Below are 21,212 nucleotides of genomic sequence, written 5' to 3' on the forward strand. Positions count from 1 at the left end.
ATACATGGCTACAGTATCGCCCTCCTGTACTTCTTTCACTCCCCGTGCTCTCTGTCCCACGGTATTCATCATCCTGTGATGTTCTCCTATCAGTTGCGTGAGGTTGAGCCAACTGGAGCGGTTTCTAAAGTGGATCATTTTTACTCTCGAGCATGCGGACAGAGACCAACGACTCATACTCTTCAAGCTGACAGCCTTATTTTCTAGCTGTTTTGCTGTTGTGGGGTCAAGGATGCACAGTCATATCCCTTACTGCATCATCAGAGTTGGCCCTGGATAGATTGGCCTGTCCCCTCCGTGTGAAATATAGCCTTCCAAAGCCATATGCTCTGCCACCATGCCAGCTCCACGCTGTCATGGGTAATTAGGATTTAGAGTCAGAGGATTCTCATGATAGCCCTCATGCTGCTTCATGGGAGGAGAAGTTGTATGCTGAATGTTACTATGATAGTTTAGCATGTTAACAAATCTAGTAAGGGTTATGTTTCGCCCGGTGTTCCCAAGACGTCCAGCCAAACAGTCATGACACTAGGTTCATAAGTGGAAATTATTTGACTAAATAGTCTGTAATAACTACTAACAGTGTTAGCTAAGCCTTTTGCAGCGGTAACTATATTTTCTGTTATTACATCTGCATCCAAACCTGAACAGCAGCATAAGGAATACATCAAAATAACAAACCAACAAAAGTTATCATGAGTCCAATACAATAAAGTCAAGGTCAAAAACAGGCTCAAACAGAGTAAACAGGGCAAAGTTAAAACATAAAAACTAGGAAACCAGAATTGTGATCACAGAAATAACAGGCTTAATAATGCACAAATACAAAGGCTTAATGCTTCACGTCGAGTGTGCTGTGAGTCTCTTTTATATGGTGAGAGTGATCAGAAGCCTGGTGATTGGGAACGTGTTAGTGGAAGTGGGTCCTGGGGAGTGTCGTCCGGGATGGCCATGTTTGTAGGTTGCGGTGTGTTCTGGGAAATTGAGTTCGCTGACTGAGCTGACCTGACAAGCGTACTGTTTTGATGTACGATTTTGGTAGTAGTAGTACGCGCTTTTGGATGTAGCCAACTACAGACTAGTTGGCACTTTACAGTGGAACTGTGAAAATGTTAACCACATGGACATCAGACCACCAATTTATAAAGATTAAATGTAAATTGTTATTATTTTGTCTTCTGGGAGACATGTAAGTATCTTATGTAGCTTCTGAAGGGCGGTACTAAATGAAAAAGATCTTTAAACAAAATCATAACAAATTTACATCGACCATCCTGTTCAAAAGTTTACACCCCCCTGGATCTTAATGTATCGTGTTGCCTTCTTGAGCATCAGTGAACGTTTGCACCTTTTGTAATAGTCGTGTACAAGTCCCTCAGTCGTCCTCGGTGTGAAAAGACGGATCTGAACATCATATAGTCGCTGTTGGAAAGGGGTCAAATATGCAGAAGAGGCTGGAAAAGTAAAGAATGTGCAGGACCTGGAGGATTTTTCTGTAGAACAGTGGGTAGTTTAACTGCTCAGGACAAACAAGGGACTCATGAACAACTATCACAAAACACAAACACAGTCGCTGATCATCCAGGTAACGACACACAGGATTAATAATCAAGGGTGTGTAAACTTTTGAACTGGTTCATCTGTGTAAATTCAGTTATTATTGTGTCTTGTGGACTTTATGTAAACATCTGTTATGTGAAATAGTTTATTCAGGGGAGAACTTCATAAACAACAAAATGCTATTTTTATGATCCCTCTCTTATTATTTTAAATTATTAAAATTTTGCACATTCTGCAAGGCGTATGTAAACTTATGACCTCAACACACTCTCTCTCTCTCTCTCTCTCACTCTCTCTCTGCCAGCAAGCAGTTCCTGACTGCACAGTTGGTAGTATTATACACCCTTTTATTCTCTAACCTGAATAATGGAAATGTTAATTTTCCTGGCTAATTAAATTGTTTACTGCATTTTATTTCCAAAATGGTAAATCATGGGGAAAAGCGAAGTTTCATTCAAAGCTAATGCATGAGTATGACACTCATCAGTTTAGATGGGAATGAGGAAAAGGCAGACAGGCTTGCAGATGTTTTTACTTTATTAATGTTCTTGTTTTTTCTACCCATACGCTTTTCAACATCACTTATTAACACATGCAAACAGGTCAGCTCTCGCTGTGCGGCTCTCTTCTCACCTCTCTCGCACGCCCTCTCTCGTCTCTTCCCCTTTATCTCCTCGCCGCCGCTCACCAAAACACAAAGCACTTGTTAGTAAATCACCCCCAGGTGCTCATCCTCCTGACTCCACCCTCCATTCACAAACCGCCGCTCGACCACGCCCCCGCCGCCACGACGACTTACTCCACTGTGGTGGGAGTCCCCATATTTCCTAATACCAGATTGAAAAATAATGATACCCTTCCCATCATTGTTCAACCATGAAAACGTTTCTGGAGGATTTTAGAGGAATGCACTTGAACCTGCTTGTTTTTCGTTTCTATTTAAGCTGGTTAGAAAATCCCCAGCTTGCATGTCTAGATCAATTAAAGATATTTGTTCTCCTGATCCCACACAGACTTGCACACTTTTTTTTTTCCACATTTGTAGAGCTTAGGTATGCTGTTCCACACAGAGATCAAGCCTAGTCCTGGCTTAAAAGGATTTGAATGGAAAATCCCCATCGGCAGTGTAAGTTCGTCTAAATCCGAGAGCGATCTCTGTACCGAAAGGCTGTGCGTTAAAATATTCCAAGCGGTGTGTGGCGTTTTCATGACTTCCTCAGATCTTTTAATGATGCACATTAAGGGGGAAAAAACTCAAGAATTGTTCTGTCATATTGATGGGTTCTGTCAAAGTTTTAGGAGACTTTGAAGTGTTTTCGCTGCGAATTTTGGGTGCAGCTGTGCATCGGAGACCCTGATGAGAAAACCAGAGTTAAAAATATCCTGTAGAGAAATGAAATTCCTTTAATTAGATGTCAGATGACCAAGTCGAAGGAGTAAACGAAAAGATAGTGGTCCTGTTATTTGTGGAATGCTTCACCCGAGCCAGAAAAAGAGGCAGTTTTCTTAATGAAAATATAAAATGGCTTGCTTGTTCCGTTCGAAAGCGTTTCACTGTAATTGTTTTTGCGGCACTCTGTGATGCAGATAATTGGCCTGATTATCATCTGAAAAACACACTGTTTTTTTCCCCCTTCCTTTTTTTCTTTTAATTATGCGACAAGTCTAATGTAATTATACGCTGATGTATAGCGTCCCACAGAAATGCATCTATTTGGAAGCCCAGCGTAACATATGGAGTGTGAACCTTACAACAGAAATCTGTGACCTCTGACTTTATCATTTAAAGCAGTTTAGAATTTCTGTGTTTCTGTGATTGCAACGAGGAGCTACAGATGTGTTTCACATGGATTTAGAGCTGTGGATGAGTGTTCTTGGGGGTGCACAGTGGCTTAGTGGTTAGCACGTTCACCTCACACCTCCGGGGTCTGGGGTTTGAGTCCCGCTGGGGCCATGTGTGTGCGGAGTTTGCATGTTCTCCCTGTGCTGTGGGGGTTTCCTCCGGGTACTACGGTTTCCTCCCCCAGTCCAAAGACATGCATGGTAGGCTGATTGCTGTGTCTGTAGTGTGTGTATGTGATTGTGCCCTGTGATGGATTGGCACCCTGTCCAGGGTGTACCCCGCCTTGTGCCCAATACGCTCCAGGTTCCCTGTGACCCTGAAAAGATGGATGGATGGATGACTGTTCTTTCACATTTTCTTCCATTTTTTTGGTTCCGAGCTGTAAGGTTTATTTCTCACAGCCTCTTCTTCACGTGTTTTGTCGTGTTCTGCAGTGAGGACGTTCACTCTGCTGCGGTTCTCCGTGGAGCCGGTGGATGTGTTCGCTGTACGGGGTTTACCCGCCGTGTTGAACTGCTCGGTGGTGAGCGAGTATCCGGTGAGGGTAGAGTGGAAGAAGGACGGCACGTTCCTGAACCTGGCGGCAGATGAGCGCAGACGCCTCCTCCACGACGGCTCTCTGTTCATCAGCACCGTGGAGCACTCTGTTCACAACAAGCCAGACGAGGGCGTGTACCAGTGTGTGGCCTCCATCGACAACCTGGGCACCGTCATCAGCCGCGCCGCCCGAGTCACCGTGGCAGGTAAGGACACACCTTTCTTTCTGTCTGTCTGTCGTTCGTTCTGTTTGTCATTCTCTCTTTCTTTCTTTCCCTTTTTCCTTTCCTTTTTCTTTCTATGTCCCTCCTCCATTCTTTCTTTCTTTCTTTCCTCTCTCCTTCCCTCCTTCTTTCCTTTCCCTCTCTCTCATCTCTCTCTTTCTCCCTCCTCCCTTCCTTCTTTTATCTCTTTCTCTCTCTTCTGCCTTCCTACCTTCCTATCATTCTCTTCCTTGTCTCTCTCTCTCTTGATGTCTCTCTCTCTCCCTGTCTCTCTCTCTCTCTTTGTCTGTCTCACTCTTTCCCCCACATTCCTACCTTCCTTTCTCTCTCTCTCTCTTTCTCCCTCCTCCCTTCCTTCATTCATCTCCTTCTCTCTCTTCTGCCTTCCTACCTTCCTGTCATTCTCTCATCCCTTTCACTCTCTCTCTCCCTGTCTCTCTCTCTTTGTCTGTCTCACTCTCCCCCCCACCTTCCAACATTCCTTTCTCTTTCCAACACTTCTTCCTTTCTTTCCCTCTCTCTCTTCCCTACCTTCCCTCCATTTCTTTTTTCTCTCTCTATTTCCTTTCTCCCAGTCATTCCTTCCCCCATTTCTCTCCTTCCTTCCTACCTTTCTTCTTTCATCTCTTTCTCTCTCTTCTGCCTTCCTACCGTCCTGTCATTCTCTCATCCTTTTCGCTCTCTCTCTCTCTCTCTCTCTTTCTCTCCCATCTTCCTACATTCCTTTCTTTCTCTCTCTTCTTCCTTTCTCCAGGTCCTTCCTTCCCCCATTTCTCTCCTTCCTTACTTCATTTTTCTCTCCTTTTTTCACTCTCCTTCCTTTGTTCCATCTTTCCTTCTTTCCTTTCTCTCTCTCCATACTTCCCTCCCAAACCTATGTAATATTAGTGACCGTCCGATTATATATTATCCCGTTAGAAAAACACATTTTATTTTTTTTTAATCCATATTTTTTAATGCAAGAGTCCTGTTTTGAAATTGTGGGCGACATGAACCAATCTTGGGGTCAGGGGGAGGTGTAGCGAGAGAGGAGAGGTGGGAGAGGAGAGGTGGGAGAACAGAGTACTGAAGCAGGGTGGTGTGTGCATGGCCCTGTCGCACACACTTTGTGTTACACTGGGAGTTGAGCGTTGATTTCCAGGTGTTCTTGCTGTAGCTTAGTAAATATTACGTGGCTATATTAGGACGATTGAAATAGAACACCAGGTACACATGTAGCTGTGGTTCTGTGCATCCGGGATCACCTCCAAGACATTTTATCATTCAGAACCGACACTGAGCCGGTGTTGATAGAACCACAGTTACATACATCACTCGCATTCGAGGCTTTGAGACACGATGATCATTAATTTGGACACCATTCCCTTCTCCTGCACAGTTTATTGGTCTCCTGCCTTTATTTATCACGATTTTATTAAAAAATATATATAATTTTGTATGGAGCTGGGTGAATCTCAGAAATGTCGTGTTGCTCATAAAGGAGTCTCAGATCCTCTTCTTCCTCTGTTTTTTTTCCTCTTCCTCTCTATGGGCATTAGTGTGAGGATGAAGGGAGGAATGAAAGTGAAGTGGTAGTGCTTTAGGGAGCGATCCTGCTGCTCAGTGCAATGGAAGTGTTAAAAGAAGATGGAAGACTCTTCAAAGTGTTAAAACACACTGTCAGTCTTCTGCACAGATGTTGGTGCAGCTTGACTTTCATATTTGCTGTGATGTTCAAACAGACAGTTTGGGTGTGCTTGTGTCTGTTTTGTGCCAGGTCAGTGAAAGAGGGTTGCGCGAATCTGAGATGTTTGCACTCAGTCCTCTTGTGTTTCTAAAGAGAAAGCCCTTGTGTAAATCCAGCACATCAGTCTGTGCTTGAGCGGGCAAGTTGTCATGAGCTGCACTCGGACATTTCTAAGCCATGTCTACACATGCTGTGGATAAAATTGAGTTCAATTGGCTAGCATGAGACATAAAAAAATCTGTTTTGGATATCAGGAAAAGTCCAGCCCTAATGGACAGCGAGAACTTCAGTAGGCAGAAGTAAATAAGAATAAATAAATTGAATTACTTCAAATGGCAAAAATAAGAAGGCTCATGAGCTGAGATTGATTAAGGTACCTCATGGCTAGTGTGATAAAATAAGTATGAAAAGAATGCAAAAGACTTTCTAAACAAAAAAATCTGGTGTGGATCAGATTAGACAGTTATATAATTCATACAGTATATGGCCAGACATTTGTGGGCACCTGATCATCATACTTACATGTGCTTCCTCCACTCTTTGCACTAGACTTTGGAGTGTGGCTGTGGGGATTTGTGCTCATTCAGCCACAAGAGCATTAGTGAGTTGATCACTGATGTTGGGGTGAGGCGGTCTGGGGTGCAGTCGGGGTTCCAGTTCATACCAAAGGTGTGGGGTTGAAGTCAGGGCTCTGTGCAGGACACTCAAGATCTTCCTCTTCAACCTTGGCAAACCATGTCTTCATGGAGCTCACTTTGTGCACAGGGGCATCGTCATGCTGGAACAGGTTTGGGCCTCTTAGTTCCAGTGAAGGGAAACTGTAATGATACAGCATACAAAGACATTCTAGACAGCTGTGTGGCAAAAGGTCGGGAAAGGAACACATACGGGTATGACAGTCAAGTGTCCACAAACTTTTGGTCATATAGTGTATACTACAGGTTGTCCAAAAGTCTTCATACATAGATGAAATGAACACTTCTTAGCCAAATGTCTTCCTAAATTTTTTATATTTAGTTTATGTAATATGTTTATATATGTTATATTATATATATTATATATATAATCTTTAAGAACGCCTTTGAGAAAAGAAGAACGTATTGAGATCATTCTCACGGCTGGATCGGGAAGCTGTCGCAAGGTTGCGATGGACTTTAACAGGAAACATGGCGAGCGCATCACACGACACTGCTGCCAAACTTATTAACAAATCCAAAAAGACTGGAAGTGTTGCGGACCGACCGAGAAGTGGACGTCCACCAGCATCCACTGACGAAGGCACAACCGACATTGTCCTGGAAAACATGGAGACTTTTGGGACACCCCGTACATAAGCATACCCGCCAATTTTAGATACAAAACAAGGCTAAGATTGACGCATCTTTTAGGACCATTGACATACATATGGCTTATGAATTAATCAAACTAGCGCATCAAAAAAAAAAAAAAAAAAAAAAAACCTAATGGAATGAATCATCTCTGAACTGGATAGGTGTCTTTATTACACATCACTTTATTTATATACTTTAATGTCGTGAATTCTTTATATTTCCAGAATTCTTGAGTTAATACTGATGTCTGGTGAAAATTTCATGTCATTGGAAACATATTTAATGAAATACACGTTGACGCGCCCAATACTTATTTCCCCCATTGTAATTGTATGTCGCTTCAGATTTAAGTGGAAATGTCTATAGGACAGCGGTGTTTAGGAGACATCAGAATAAAACCCAGGTAGTTCCACTAATGTCAAGTGCACACTACATGACTTTAACAGCTTGCGATCAGTTGTTTGGTGGATGTAGCTACACAATCTTTGATCGCAGACAAGCGTGCCGGATCCCCAAATCCCACTTTCTCACGGAAATAAATATAAATGTGACTTTGTCACTGTTTTGTATGGAAACAAGAAAAAGGAAAACAGAAAAGAAAAAAAACGGAGAGAAAATATTTGTTGGGAGAAATAGAGAACTGTCTGTTCTGCAAAGAGAACTGGAGGAACAGCTGGATGTATTCTGTACACCAACAGGGATCATGACGTGCTTGTTTTTATTTTTGCTGTTTTTAACAACCGTTTGGGTATGACACTCCAACTCCGTTCTAATAAAAGTATTATTATTGCGCTTATGTTTTCTGCCCTCACCTTCCCACACAAATAGAGGGATGATGAACTGGTTTCAGGGATCTGCTGCGCATTACAGCAAATTCATTTGATTTCCTTGCAGCCTGTTTTTCATCTGTGTTCTCGTTACTAGTTGCAGACGGGCTCACACGAGCCATCTCAGGGAAAATCAAACGTGCTCAAAAATACTGCGTTCCCTCTCAGACTTACTTACTTACTCATTCGTTACTCCAAATCAATAGGATCGAAGGTTACGGAGTGAATGAGGATCCATTTCTCAGCAAATCTGGGAGTGGAAATGTACTTACAGGGAAGTCGGCTTGCTCTTTATAGAAGCAGAGAAAGTGCACGCTCACTGCAAGGGTGTCTTTTTCACTCTTTCTAGAGGTTAGTATCATAGATTATATTGTACTAACGTCCCTTAGGCTTCACTACAGCAGACTTCATTACTATAGCACTGGCTGTAGCAGTCGCCTGGCCGCATGCAGATTAGCAGTAAATGCTGTAAGAGGTACATCAGTCTCCGAGTGAAAGCGCAGAGCGTTACATCTTCATTAGCTCAACTCAACCCCCATGAAGCAAACTCTAGAGAGATACTTACAGAAGCATAGAGAGATTCTTTTTTTTCTTTTCTTTTCTTTTTTTAACACCGGGAGCAAGTGGTAGGTAGGACAGAGCAATTTTCTGTGCTGTTTGATAAACCAGGGTAAATTGCAAAGCGTTATATATGATTTTTGCATAATAAGGTTTTTAAAAAAATGTAAGACATGTCATGAAAGGAAATACTGCATATATTAGGGCATTACATGTATAATTTATTGACTTTCCTCTTCATTTGCCAAATAGTAACAAAAAGGCCTGGATTAGATGCTTTATACAGCCTCACAGCCCAGTTTTACATGCTTATGAATAGTCATGTAAGGACTATTGCGATATGATATTTGAAATGATAAATAAAATCTAATTACATGTACAGTAATAATGGCTTGTACTGGTGAGGCATGGCGTCTGAGATCAGAGGCGTGTTGCCTCAAATCCCTTTACTCAGTCTCTTATAAAACTCGATCTCGTGAACACTCGTTCCGCCACAAGCCATAAAAGCTGTGTAATTCCGTCCAAAACACTAGTTTGAACTTTTCAAAGTTTTTTGCTGAAACGTTCCGTCTGCCCTTTACACTCCAAACGAAACACTTGGAAGTTTACATGTGAAGTTTACACTCGCCGTGCCGCTGTCACTTTACTTTGTTGTGTCTCCTCCAGGGATGAAGCCACACTTAAATGTTACACAGTACCCCCACCCCCACCCCCACCCCATCCACAACACATAGAAGACAATGTCACACAGTGTCCATTCTTCTTCTGTCTCTCAGAGTCTTTAGAGCATGTACTCAGACTTTCATATAGAATACTATCTGAAGTATTATTTCTTCCTTGATTAATGGCAAGTGCAGGCGTTCACAGAAAGTGGTTTAGTAACAATCCATTTAACTCCATTGAGTTAGGATGACCCACTATTCTTCTTTTGTGTCCTCTTTTTAAATGCCCGTCGGTTGTGTTCCCTGCTGCTGGCCATTATTGCTTGAAACGGGGCAATCTGGGAAGTCATGACAATCGTTCCGTCCTGAGGGAGCCTGTCTTTCAGTATGTCCTAAAGCAGCTTAGTCCTACTCCACAAGCTTTTGTTTAGCATCTTGTTTCATAGTCATTGCACTTCTCTTGGGTGTAGATCCATTTCGTCAAACTCTTTGAGTCCTAGTTTGCATTTCCTAGCCTCTCTCACTCTTTTTTCCTTCTCCTTCTTTGGGCTGGTTTGTTTCTGTACATTGGGCTTGTTTTCAGCTTACTGCCGTGGGAATCTGATACTTGGGAAGATATTTTGTAAAGAAAGATTAAGATAGTAGAGGTTGTTTTTCAGTGTTATGCTTGATTATTATTCACTGAGCCACAGGATCTACTTTTTGCTTTACTTTTTTGAGCTACAAAGTTAAGAACACGGACACCCCCATGTCTTGCCATGGCTTGCTCAGTAGGGACAAATCTATATCAATATCTGGATATCTGTAAAGCTGCTTTGTGTGCATTGTTAAAACAGGTTGTGCCACCTTTAGCAGCAATAACTGCAACCAAATGCTTCTGATAACCGGAGATCAGTCTTTCACTTACTTCTAGGACTAGGACTTACTCCTATGCTTTGGATAATTGTCTTGCTGCATAATCCAGTTGTGCTTGAGTTTCATTAACGGACTGAAGACCGGACATTCTCCTTTAGGATTTTCTGGTAGAGAGCAGAATTCATGTTTCCCTCAATTACTGCAAGTTGTCCAGGCCCTGAAGCAGCAAAGCATCCCCAAGCATGGCCCTGTGCGTGTGAAGTTTGCATGTTCTCCCCGTGCTGCGGGGGTTTCCTCTGGGTACTCCGGTTTCCTCCCCCAGTCCAAAGACATGCATGGTAGGCTGATTGGCGAGTCCAAAGTGTCTGTAGTGTATGAATGGGTGTGTGAGTTTGTATGTGATTGTGCCCTGTGATGGATTGGCACACTGTCCAGGGTGTACCCCGCCTTGTGGAATGTCCCCTGGAATAGGCTCCAGGTTTCCCCGTGACCCTGAAAAGGATAAGCGGTATAGAAGATGGATGGATATTTACCTCCTTTAACTGTATAGTCATAGTTAGAGATTTTACAAGCTAATTTTCAATATACCACATTCAGTGAAAGGTCACTGAACTCACATACTATGAAGACTCTCTGACATGGCCGAACCAGATCCACTCTCCTGTCGTCATTCCTCCTGATCGGCCATGTTGGAGAGCCTTAATAGTATGTGAGTTCAGTGCAGTATATCTCCGTTCCTGCCCTGATTGTAAAACAAAATGTGATTGGTCGGATCGAGAACGTGCTACGATTGGTCAGTGCAATTCGGCCGTTATCTGATTGGCTTGAGTAAACGGTGGGCGGAGTCCAACTATTTGTGTATTTGTGTGCACTCGGAGCTAGAAATGTTTCAAAACACGCAAATGCATGCAAAAATCTACAAATGCACAGGACGCGATTCACAAATGAATGCCAGGTATTGTTTGTGTTTGTGACATGAAAACAAAAAAAAATTTTATTCGCAAATCTTTATTTATTTGTGAATTTAATTCATTTTTGTGAAACTTCTTACATGTATTTGTTTATCTCATTATATTTATTTGTGAATTTGTTTAATTTTTGTGAATTTATTTGTGGATCGTAATATATTTATTTGGAAATATGAAACAATTCTAACCCCATAATTTAACGTCACTGGATGGAGTTAGTTTTTGTCAGTGGGTTGGAGTTATTATTTATTTAATTGTTTGTTTGTTTGTTTATTTATTTATTTTATTCCACACTGTATATAATCAGTACAGCTCTCAGCTGTGTAGCTGCATAATTGGCATTGTCACCTCCTGGTGATTGCACAGCTAACACCAGTGAGACGGCAGAGGGAAGACCAATAATTATCAGTTTAAATGCCTTTCTTTGTAAGACGAGAGTGCAGTCCCAGCAGGGAGAGTAACCCCAGGCTGGGGTTCCTCCATTAGTGGAGGCCTAATTTGATGCAGGAGTGAGTCTATGTGGCCCCTCCAATGTTTATACAGCCAAGTGAGAGAGGATTTTACTCATCTTCCTTAAGCCACTAGCCTGGTATCTGTTAAAAGCTGTCTAATCTTGAACCGATACAAGCTTTTCCAACACAAAAGAGATGATTCTTGGCTAATTCGGTTTGACTTCATCACCAAAATGCTGCTGGTTATTTACAAGTATGTAAATATTTACAAGTATGTAAATAAAAAATCAAAACAAAAAAAAAAACTGTGAAATCAGCCGATCACATTGGTCAGGGGTTCCAGAACTAGGGATTGCAACCCCATGTGGGGTCACTTGATTTACATGAGGTCGTGAGAAAAACTCATAATCTTTTGTTTCATTCATTTATTTTACAAATTAATACTAGATATATTGAAGATTTTGTGTGTTAATATTTTAAATTGTTACTGGGAGTCACATTCAGACAAGCTACATTTAAATGAATAGGGTACATATTATTTTTTGTCTTTTTTCACTCTCCTGTGAAAAAAGCAGTAGCATAGTTCAGCAATAAAAATCAACAAATTTCCCGTCTCTCTTCCTCCGCTAAGCAAACTCGCGTTGTCTCTCAAATCATACGCTTATGTAATATTCTAGACCGTGATTGAGTACGAACGCTAACCAGGTGTTAGCAAAAAAAGTTATCCAACACCTATCACGCATGTGAAACACTAATTGCCCCTTTAAACTTAAAATCTGGTTGTGCCACCTTTAGCAGCAATAACTGCAACCAAATGCTTCTGATAACTGGAGATCAGTCTTTCACTTACTTCTAGGACTAGGACTTACTCCTATGCTTTGGATAATTGTCTTGCTGCATAATCCAGTTGTGCTTGAGTTTCATTATCGGACTGAAGACCGGACATTCTCCTTTAGGATTTTCTGGTAGAGAGCAGAATTCATGTTTCCCTCAATTACTGCAAGTTGTCCAGGCCCTGAAGCAGCAAAGCATCCCCACACCATCACACTGCCACCACCATGCTTGACCATAGGTATGATGTTCTTTTTGTGGAATTCTGTGTTTGGTTTATGTCAGATGTAACGAGACCCCCGTCTTCCAAACAGTTCCACTTTCAACTCATCAGGATCATCAAGGTGTGTTTTGGCAAAATTGCCAAACTCAATTTCAAATTGTGAAACTCGTTCCTTTCTCGATAAGCTGCCTTAAGGTAAATAATTAAATCATTTCCATAAATGCATGCGATTGAGCAAAACAATTCACAACAGAGGACCTGTAAAAAAAAAACAAAGAAGGAGAAAAAAGGAGCCTTCTGGGAAGGTTCACTACTGTGCCGAGTTTTTCCATTTGGAGATAATGGCTCTCACTGTGGCTCTTTGGAGTCCTAGAGCCTTTGAAATAGCTTTGTAACCCTTCCCAGACTGATGTATTTCAATCACCTTCTTCTTCATCATTTCTGGAATTCAACTTTGGCATAATGTGTTACTGGGTAAGACCTTTTAACCAGCTTCATGCTGTTGAAAAAGTTCTGTTTAGGTGTTGATTTGATTGAACAGGGTTTGCAGTAATCAGGCCTGGTTGCGTCTCGTCCAGCTGAACCCCATTATGAATGCAGTTTCATAGACCTGGGGAATTAGTAACCACGGGGGCAAATACATTTTCACACAGGCCCAGTTGGTATTGGATAACTTTTTTGCTACAATAAATAACATTATCACTTAAAAACTGTATTTTGTGTTTACTCAGGTTGCCTTGGTTTCAATTTAGTATGAGATATACACAAAAACAGAAGAAATCGGGATGGATAAACAGCACTGTAAATGTTCAAATGTTACAGTAGTCCTATATTATAAAAAATAATAATAAAATAAATAATTCGGTCAAGGCTTATGAACATCATGAAATTTCTGTGACCGCAAGATTTTATTTTTAATAATATAGGACTATAGGACTACTGTAACATTTGACCATTTTATGATGTTAGTAACAAACGTTTTGCCCGAAAGGTTCAGGAACCACTGACATAGATGTCTGCTTTGATACTTAAATGTAACATGAGCATGTCCATTAGGGAGCAGGAAATGAAAAACTAAACCAAAATGTTGTGTTTCACGACAGAATGAATGAAATGGTGACGTATTGGACTCCATACCGCTGATGCTCACGACCTACCTAGGCATTAAAGTTGACCAGAAAAAGGACCGTTTGGGATTTTCCAATTTTTTCCACAAAAACAGATGGCCATGGATATTAAGTTATTTAACTCTACATGCTGTAAAACTATAGACATGTGGCCTTGTATTTCATGCTCGTGTGAGTATGTGCTTCATGCCCATGCTGGAGCTGCAGCTGGACCCTTCTCTATCGCTCTTCCTTATCTCTCTGCACATCAGCACTTACCAGATGCTTATTATAGTGCTGCATCAGGGCAATGCTGGGTTTCGAGTCAGATTAAAGCATTATCTTGGAGGGAAAAGGGTCTTTCATGAATACGAGCAAATTATTGTTGTGCGGGACTGTGAGGGGTGATGGGGATTTTTTTTTTTCATTCTTCAAGGAGTGTCTTAGTTTTGGTTAAAAAAAAAAGGGAGGGGGGGATTCATCGTTTTGCTTGTATTCAAATAATCATGCAGACAAATATTGAGATATTTTTAACAAAACACAACCAAGACACAGGAATGCATTCAGAAATGAATGAAATTCAGAGATGAAAAGTCCAGAAGTATGTTTGCTTGCTCTTTGACTTCAGGGGTCGATATCAGGGGTATTCAAATATAATTAGTGACCATCCAGTTATACAAAGTTCCTTGTGTATAAAGGAGTAGATAAGCAACTAACATGACAACATGAGTGGTGACAACAGCAACAGTTTTCATTCTTAACCACCAGTAATTAGTTCATATATAGTTATATACTGTTAATTCTGTTAGTAAGACACATCAATTGGACGTAGTTATGTTTTGATTTGAAGCACTCAACCTTACTACATTTCACTAGCACCTTGGATGAAACATCCCACAACATTTTAAACTTGGAGCGGAGAATAAACACACACTTCTCTGTCCATTTGTCTTTAAACAGTTTCATTCTGTTTCGTCATCTTTTTTTGGGGGGGGGGGGGGGGGGCGGGGTTCTTTTCACGTGACTAATTGGATCAGAGAGGGGAAATGAAATAGAAAAACGATGAAAGTCTGTGAAACTCGTTCCTTTCTCGATAAGCTGCCTTAAGGTAAATAATTAAATCATTTCCATAAATGCATGCGATTGAGCAAAACAGTTCACAACAGAGGACCTGTAAAAAAAAACAAAGAAGGAGAAAAAAGGAGTCGCTGAACTACGGGAATTTTTTTCATTGATCATTTTTGCTGTAGTATTTTATTTTTGTTCAAAGTTGAAGTGCTTTGCTGGGTGCGCATCCAGACTGCGGTCTGCTAGACACCTAGCATTGTAGATTTGCACAACTTCCTTGTCAGCCAGTCAACTTTAAAATAATAATGAAAAAAAACCGAATAACTCACGCATGTGATCGGTTTGTCCATCCCTGCTCTATGAGCTGCGCTTACCTTTAAGACCCTACTCTGTGTAACAATGCAGATGTGCGAATGTTCATCATGGCAGAACTACCCTTGAGTCACATAATGACCTCCAAGAATTTTCAAAGCATTAGATGTACCAAGGAACATCCTGAAGGCCATCATTGAAAGGCGGAGGAAATGGGCACCACAGTGACATGTTGTTCCCTCCAAAATAGACAAAAGGACGAGAAGAAAACTTATCAGGAGGCTTCCAAGAGACCTACAGCAGCATGCAGCTGCAGGAATATCTAGCAAGTACCAGTCACTCCCTACAAATATCTTTTGTATTCTTCACATGTCTGGGCTATGGGGTACAGTGGCTAGACAGAAACACTTTCTCATAGGAAAAAATAAATAAATAAATAAATAAATAAATACATATCCCACAATCGGGCCCCGCTAATCACTCTAAACCATGGACCAGACTGTGTTATGGTCCAGTGAGACCAAGGTAGAACGTTTTGGTCTTAAAGATATGTTTGGCACAAAAACAAAACGACTTATCACCCAAAAAACACCATACCCACAGTGAAGCATGGTGGTGGCAGCATCAAGTTGTGTGCCTGCTTCTCTTCAGTTGGAACTGTGGCTCTAGTCAAAATAGAGAGAATCATGGATGGCTCCAAATACCAATCTACTTGGGCACAAAACCTGCAGGCCTCTTTTAGAAAGATGCAGATGAAGAAAAACTTCACCTTCCAGCACGATAATGACCCAAAATACAAATCCAAGTCAACAAAAGAATGGATTTAAATGAAGATGATTTTGGAATGGCCCAGTTGAACTGGCATCATTTCAGAACCAGCCTTAAGTCACACAATGACCACACGATATCAGCATGACAATTCCACATTTGACACTTTCTTATAGTGAGGTGTGAGGTCATGATGAATGTCTGCACTGGAGGATACAGTAAGGAGTCCTTTAATTATCTCTGATGCATTTTTGACCCAGATTACACCACACACGTTCTCCACTAACTCCTCATGTTTGATCTTGGGTCAACTGGGGTTTTTTTTCTATACATATAGCAGTCGCTAATGACTTATGAACCTGGACCACTTTTGTGATATAATGACTCTGACCTTTTAATGACATCATTTCAGTCTGCTCTTTCTTGGATAATTGGATCATGGACCAGTCATCGTTCCAAATTTAGGTTCCAGGCTTCCTGTCTCCGTTTTGGTCTTGGTCATGCTGATTAATATAACCTCTAGCTCTTAGATTTGGTTCTTGGTATCATCACTGAGCTCATGTCTTTCACCGGTCTCAATGTCCTCGCTCATACACTGATCTAGCATTATCTCCATCTGTATATGTAAAACCCTTCTCCATACCCTTACCTAGATTTATCCCCCTTATTAACGGTGAATTAAATTCTCAAAAGGAAGCTACACAGCTGTTACGCCTGGTCTTTTTTACTGACTGCTCTTCTTGTCTTTATCCATTAGGGCTGGCTACGTGACATCATTAAAGCCATAATTGAGAACAGTGTCTGCCGTACTAAATTAGAGATTAACATTTCACATTCACACAAGGGCTTATGCAAGCGCTGTAAAATCAGGAGTAACACGTCTGTCACATGTTTATCTCGTTTCGCTCGCCCACATATCCAGTGTTTTATGTTTCTTGTGCTAACTGCTTACTAGGCAAAAATACATACAAGTGTCATTTGATTATTCTTTTTTTTTCTTTCTGCAGAAAAGCATCTCTAGCAGATGCATTTGTAACATTTTAAGTTTCCATTTATTAGACTTTTCTGCAGCTCAGTTTGCTCCTTGTTTACATATGTGTGACTATACTGTGGATATTAAAAAAAGTCTACATACACCTGTTAAAATAGCAGGGTTTTGTGATGTAACCCCTCCCCCTTCCCAAAACAACTCAACATAAATCATATCAGATTTTTTCCCCCCACCTTTAATGTGATTATAGCAACCAAGAAAATTGAAGTGAAAAACAAACAAATGTTTTATGGAAAGAAAAAGAAAAATGCATACAAGAAAGTGTGCACACCCTTTTATAATGGGGCATGTGACTGTGCTCATAATGAACCAATCTCAATTAAACTCATGTTCAAATGTAATTATTATATACCTGTCATCAATGATAATGAGTCTTTATTGATCACATATACATTACAGCACAGTGAAATTATTTTCTTCACATACCCCAGGATGTCAGGAAGTTGAGGTCAGAGCGCAGGGTCAGCGATGATACAGCGCCCCTGGAGCAGAGAGGGTTAAGGGCCTTGCTCAAGGGCCCAACAGTGGCAGCTTGGCATTGCTGGTGCTTGAACCCCCGCCCTTCTGATCAGTAACCCAGACCCTTAACCACCAAGCCACCACTGCCTCAATCAATGAAGTAATGCTGATTAACCCCAAATAAATATCAGCTGTTTGTGTAGGATTTCCTGGCATCTTCTTAGTTTCATCCGAAGCCATGGTCTGCAAAGAGCTTACAAAGCATGTGTGGGATCTCATTAAGTATTGATCAGGAAGAATCTTCAAATATTAGATGTACCATGGAACATTGTGAAGGCCATCCTTAACAAGTGGATAAAATGGGGCACTACAGTAGCATTACCAAGAACAGGACTTCCTTCCAAAACAGGAGGGACAAATGGAGGCTTCCAAGAGCCCTACGGCAGCATTAAAGGTGCTATAGTAATATCTGGGAAGTACTGGTCACTCCCTACAATAATCTCTTGCATTCTTCGCATGTCTGGGGTATGAAGTAGAATAGCTAGACCTAGACAGACCTACCTAAAAAACAGCACAAACCACGGGACAAACTGTGTTATGGCCTGATGTTTTGGGCTTAAAGATAGTTTTGGCACAAAAACAAAACTGCTTATCACCCAATGAACAACATACCCACAGTGAAGCATGGTGGTGGCAGCATCAAGTTGTGGGGCTGCTTCACTTCAGCTGAGACTGTGGCTGTAATCACGATAGCTCCAAATTCCAATCTAGTTTTGGCACAAAACCTGCAGGCCTCAAGTCAACAAATACAAGTCAACAAAGGAATAAAAGAATAAGAAGATCAAAGTTTTGGAATGGACCAATGAGATCCCAGATCTCAATCCTATCAAAACCCTGTGGAATGACTTGAAGAGGGCTGTGTACAGAAGATCCCCAAACAATTTGATAAATCTGGAAACATTTTTGCAAGATAGAGTGGAATAAATTTAACAAATAAATGCGCTAATTTGGTAGGTTGGTAAGTTGTTTTTCACTGAACGTTTGTTGGTTGCTTTATCACATTAATGGTGCAAAAAGATCTGATCTTTGTTTATTTTTTTTACATCACAAAACCCTGCAATTTCATCGGGGTGTGTAGACTTTTTATCCATCGTTTGCCAGTTAGGCTTTGTTTGCAAGATGTAGGAAAGCAACCTCAAAGAAGGAGAAGTTACTCAAGCTGTAATCAGCAAGATCATAAGGCCTGGCTTTGATCTGATCTTGTCTAGTGTCGTGTTTCCAAACATGTGGCTGAAAATTAGCCCGATTTTAGCAGACTGGAAAGCAACCATTGAGAAATGTTGCTCCTTTCAGATTTTTTTTATAACGTAATGAAAAAGAACAGTTTTGCAGTGTGTGTGTGTGTAAGGCCTGTCTGTCTTGAGCAACATGCTGAATGGAGGTTTGGGCCACATGTTCTCCAGCTGCTGGCTTTTGGAGGCAGTGCTTTAGATCTCTGGAGAACCAGCTGGGATTATTGAGACTCTTAAGATTGATCTCTGCTGCTCATTTGTCACGGGGCCGTCCTCCAAGTAATTAGTGTTGTAAGACTGGAATAAAACTTATACTCGATAATTACAAAGTCTGGCACGTGCACAGCTGTGAAATTAGTGAGTGTGTTTGACTGTTTTACATCCACATCCCAGTGAATGAATGGTGGCAAAAATACACACAACACACAACAGTTCGGAAACTTGACAACAAAACCATAAACACGTCAGCAAAACCAGAAAAATAACAGCAAATTAAAACAAAACAACATGACAGCAAAACCAAAAATTATAAAGCCATATTAAAGCCATGAAAATTTGACAGCATGTCTAAAATATCTAAAAACATCAGTAGATTTATTTTAAGGCTCATGTTATCACTTACTGTAAACATTATTTTCTGTGGCTGCTCAGACCGATGTGCTATAGGAAGGAACATCTTGGTGTATTCTTAGTGTACACTCGCCAAACACTTTATTAGGAACACTATACTAATACTGGGTAGAGCATACTTTTGCTCTCAAAACAGTTTTTCGTGGCATGGATTCCACAAGATGTTGGAAACAATCCTTTGAGATTCGGGTCCATGTTGACATGATTGCATCACGCAATTCCTGTAGATTTTTCAGGTGCACTTTCATGAAACCAGTTTGAGACGACTCTTTGCGTTATCATGCTGGAAGTAGCCATTAGAAGATGGGTCAATTGTGGGCATGAAAGGATGCACATGGTCAGCAACAGTACTCAAATAGGCTGTAGCATCCAAGAGATGATTGTTTGGTATTAACCGGGCCCAAAGTGTGCCAAGAAAACATCTCACACACAATCACACTACCTCCACCAGTCTGGACTGTTGACACAAGGCAGGTTGGGTCCATGGATTCATGCTGTTGGTGCCAAATTCTGACTCTACCATCTGTGTGCCTCAGCAGAAATCGAGATTCTTTCAACCAGGCTAGGTTTTTCTAGTCTTCAACTGTCCGGTTTTGGTGAGCTTGTGCCCACTGCAGCCTCAGCTTTCTGTTCTTAGCTGACAGAAGTGGAACCCAACATGGCCTTCTGCTGTTGTAGCCCATCGTCCTAAAGGTTCGACATGTTGTGCATTCTGAGATGCTTTTCTGCTTACCACAGTTGTACAGAGTGGTTATATCTGAGTTACTGTAGCCTTTCTGTCAGCTCAAACCAGTCTGACCATTCTACAGAATCATGATCACTGAGATCACATTTTTCCCTAGTCTGATGTTTGATGTGAACATTACCCGAAACCTCTCGCCCATATCTGCACGATTTTATGCATTGCACTCCTGCCAAATGATTGGCTGATTAGATAACTGCATGAATAAGTAGGTGTACAGGTGTTCTTAATAAAGTTCTCAGTGAGTGTATGTTGTCCATGTGTTTTGTCTCCTTCTGTCTCTGTTTGACTTGACGACTTTTAAATAGTTAATACATTGGACCCTTGTAGCCAGTTCATTAAATATTTAATGTGGAAGTATTTTGAAAGTAATGGTATAATGCTGTGAATCTACAGCATGCTGTGAGAGTTGTGCAAGTTATAGCGGACTGCCAGTTACAGACGACCTTATCTTCTTATTCTCTTATGTTGAGCCGTAGGTTAACTCTTGGTAATAACACCTTCATATACCACCATGTAAAGGGAAGTCAGCTGGGTTAGAATACTAAGCAGCTGCTCTTTTTAATGTAATGGAAGAATGGAATTGGCTAACATCCTTAACTCTGGTTTATTCATCCTACAGATTATTATTTAGTATGTTTATTATTATCAATTTAGTATATTTAATATTATTTATTTATTCTATAGATATTATTTAGCATCTATGGATTATTTAGTATCTGTGGATTGCTCAGTGGTTATTATTTAGTATCTATGAATTAATACATGAATATTATTTAGTATTTTTGAGTTACTGAATGGTTATTATTCAATATCTATGGATTGTTTAGTATCTATGGATTACTTAGTGGATGTTAATTAGTGTCTGTGGTTTATTTCTTAACGATGGATTGCTTGGATACTTGGATACAAGAGTGAGAAATTCATGCCTGGACCCGCCATGGGGTGCTATGAGTTTATTGGCTTAATGCCACACATGGGGAGTGACTTGATCTGTTTGCAAGACTGAAATAAACCCTACACTTGAGGATAAGCAAGTGAAGTATCGTCCATATGAGAAACAGTGAGGGAAATATAGTTGGGCCAAGCCTAAGAGTATATAGAAAGCCTGTATAAACTTGCTATAATACCAGCTACAGTGTAAGCAGCCATGATCTTTGTTGGTAAGCTTTGAATGCTAAGCTTTC

At 40.9% G+C, this 21,212-nt stretch overlaps 1 protein-coding gene across 1 annotated transcript in view; it reads left to right on the forward strand.

Annotated features, from left to right (window-relative positions):
• LOC128618719 (neogenin) overlaps positions 1–21,212 on the forward strand; it is a 132,689-nt gene that overhangs the window by 47,226 nt on the left and 64,251 nt on the right. The window contains exon 2 of the mRNA XM_053642518.1: positions 3,838–4,146. Coding sequence (XP_053498493.1) covers positions 3,838–4,146 — 309 coding nt within the window. The remainder of the gene's footprint in view (positions 1–3,837; positions 4,147–21,212) is intronic.

The sequence above is a fragment of the Ictalurus furcatus genome, chromosome 14 (genome assembly GCF_023375685.1).
Source record: "Ictalurus furcatus strain D&B chromosome 14, Billie_1.0, whole genome shotgun sequence".
NCBI lineage: Eukaryota > Metazoa > Chordata > Actinopteri > Siluriformes > Ictaluridae > Ictalurus > Ictalurus furcatus.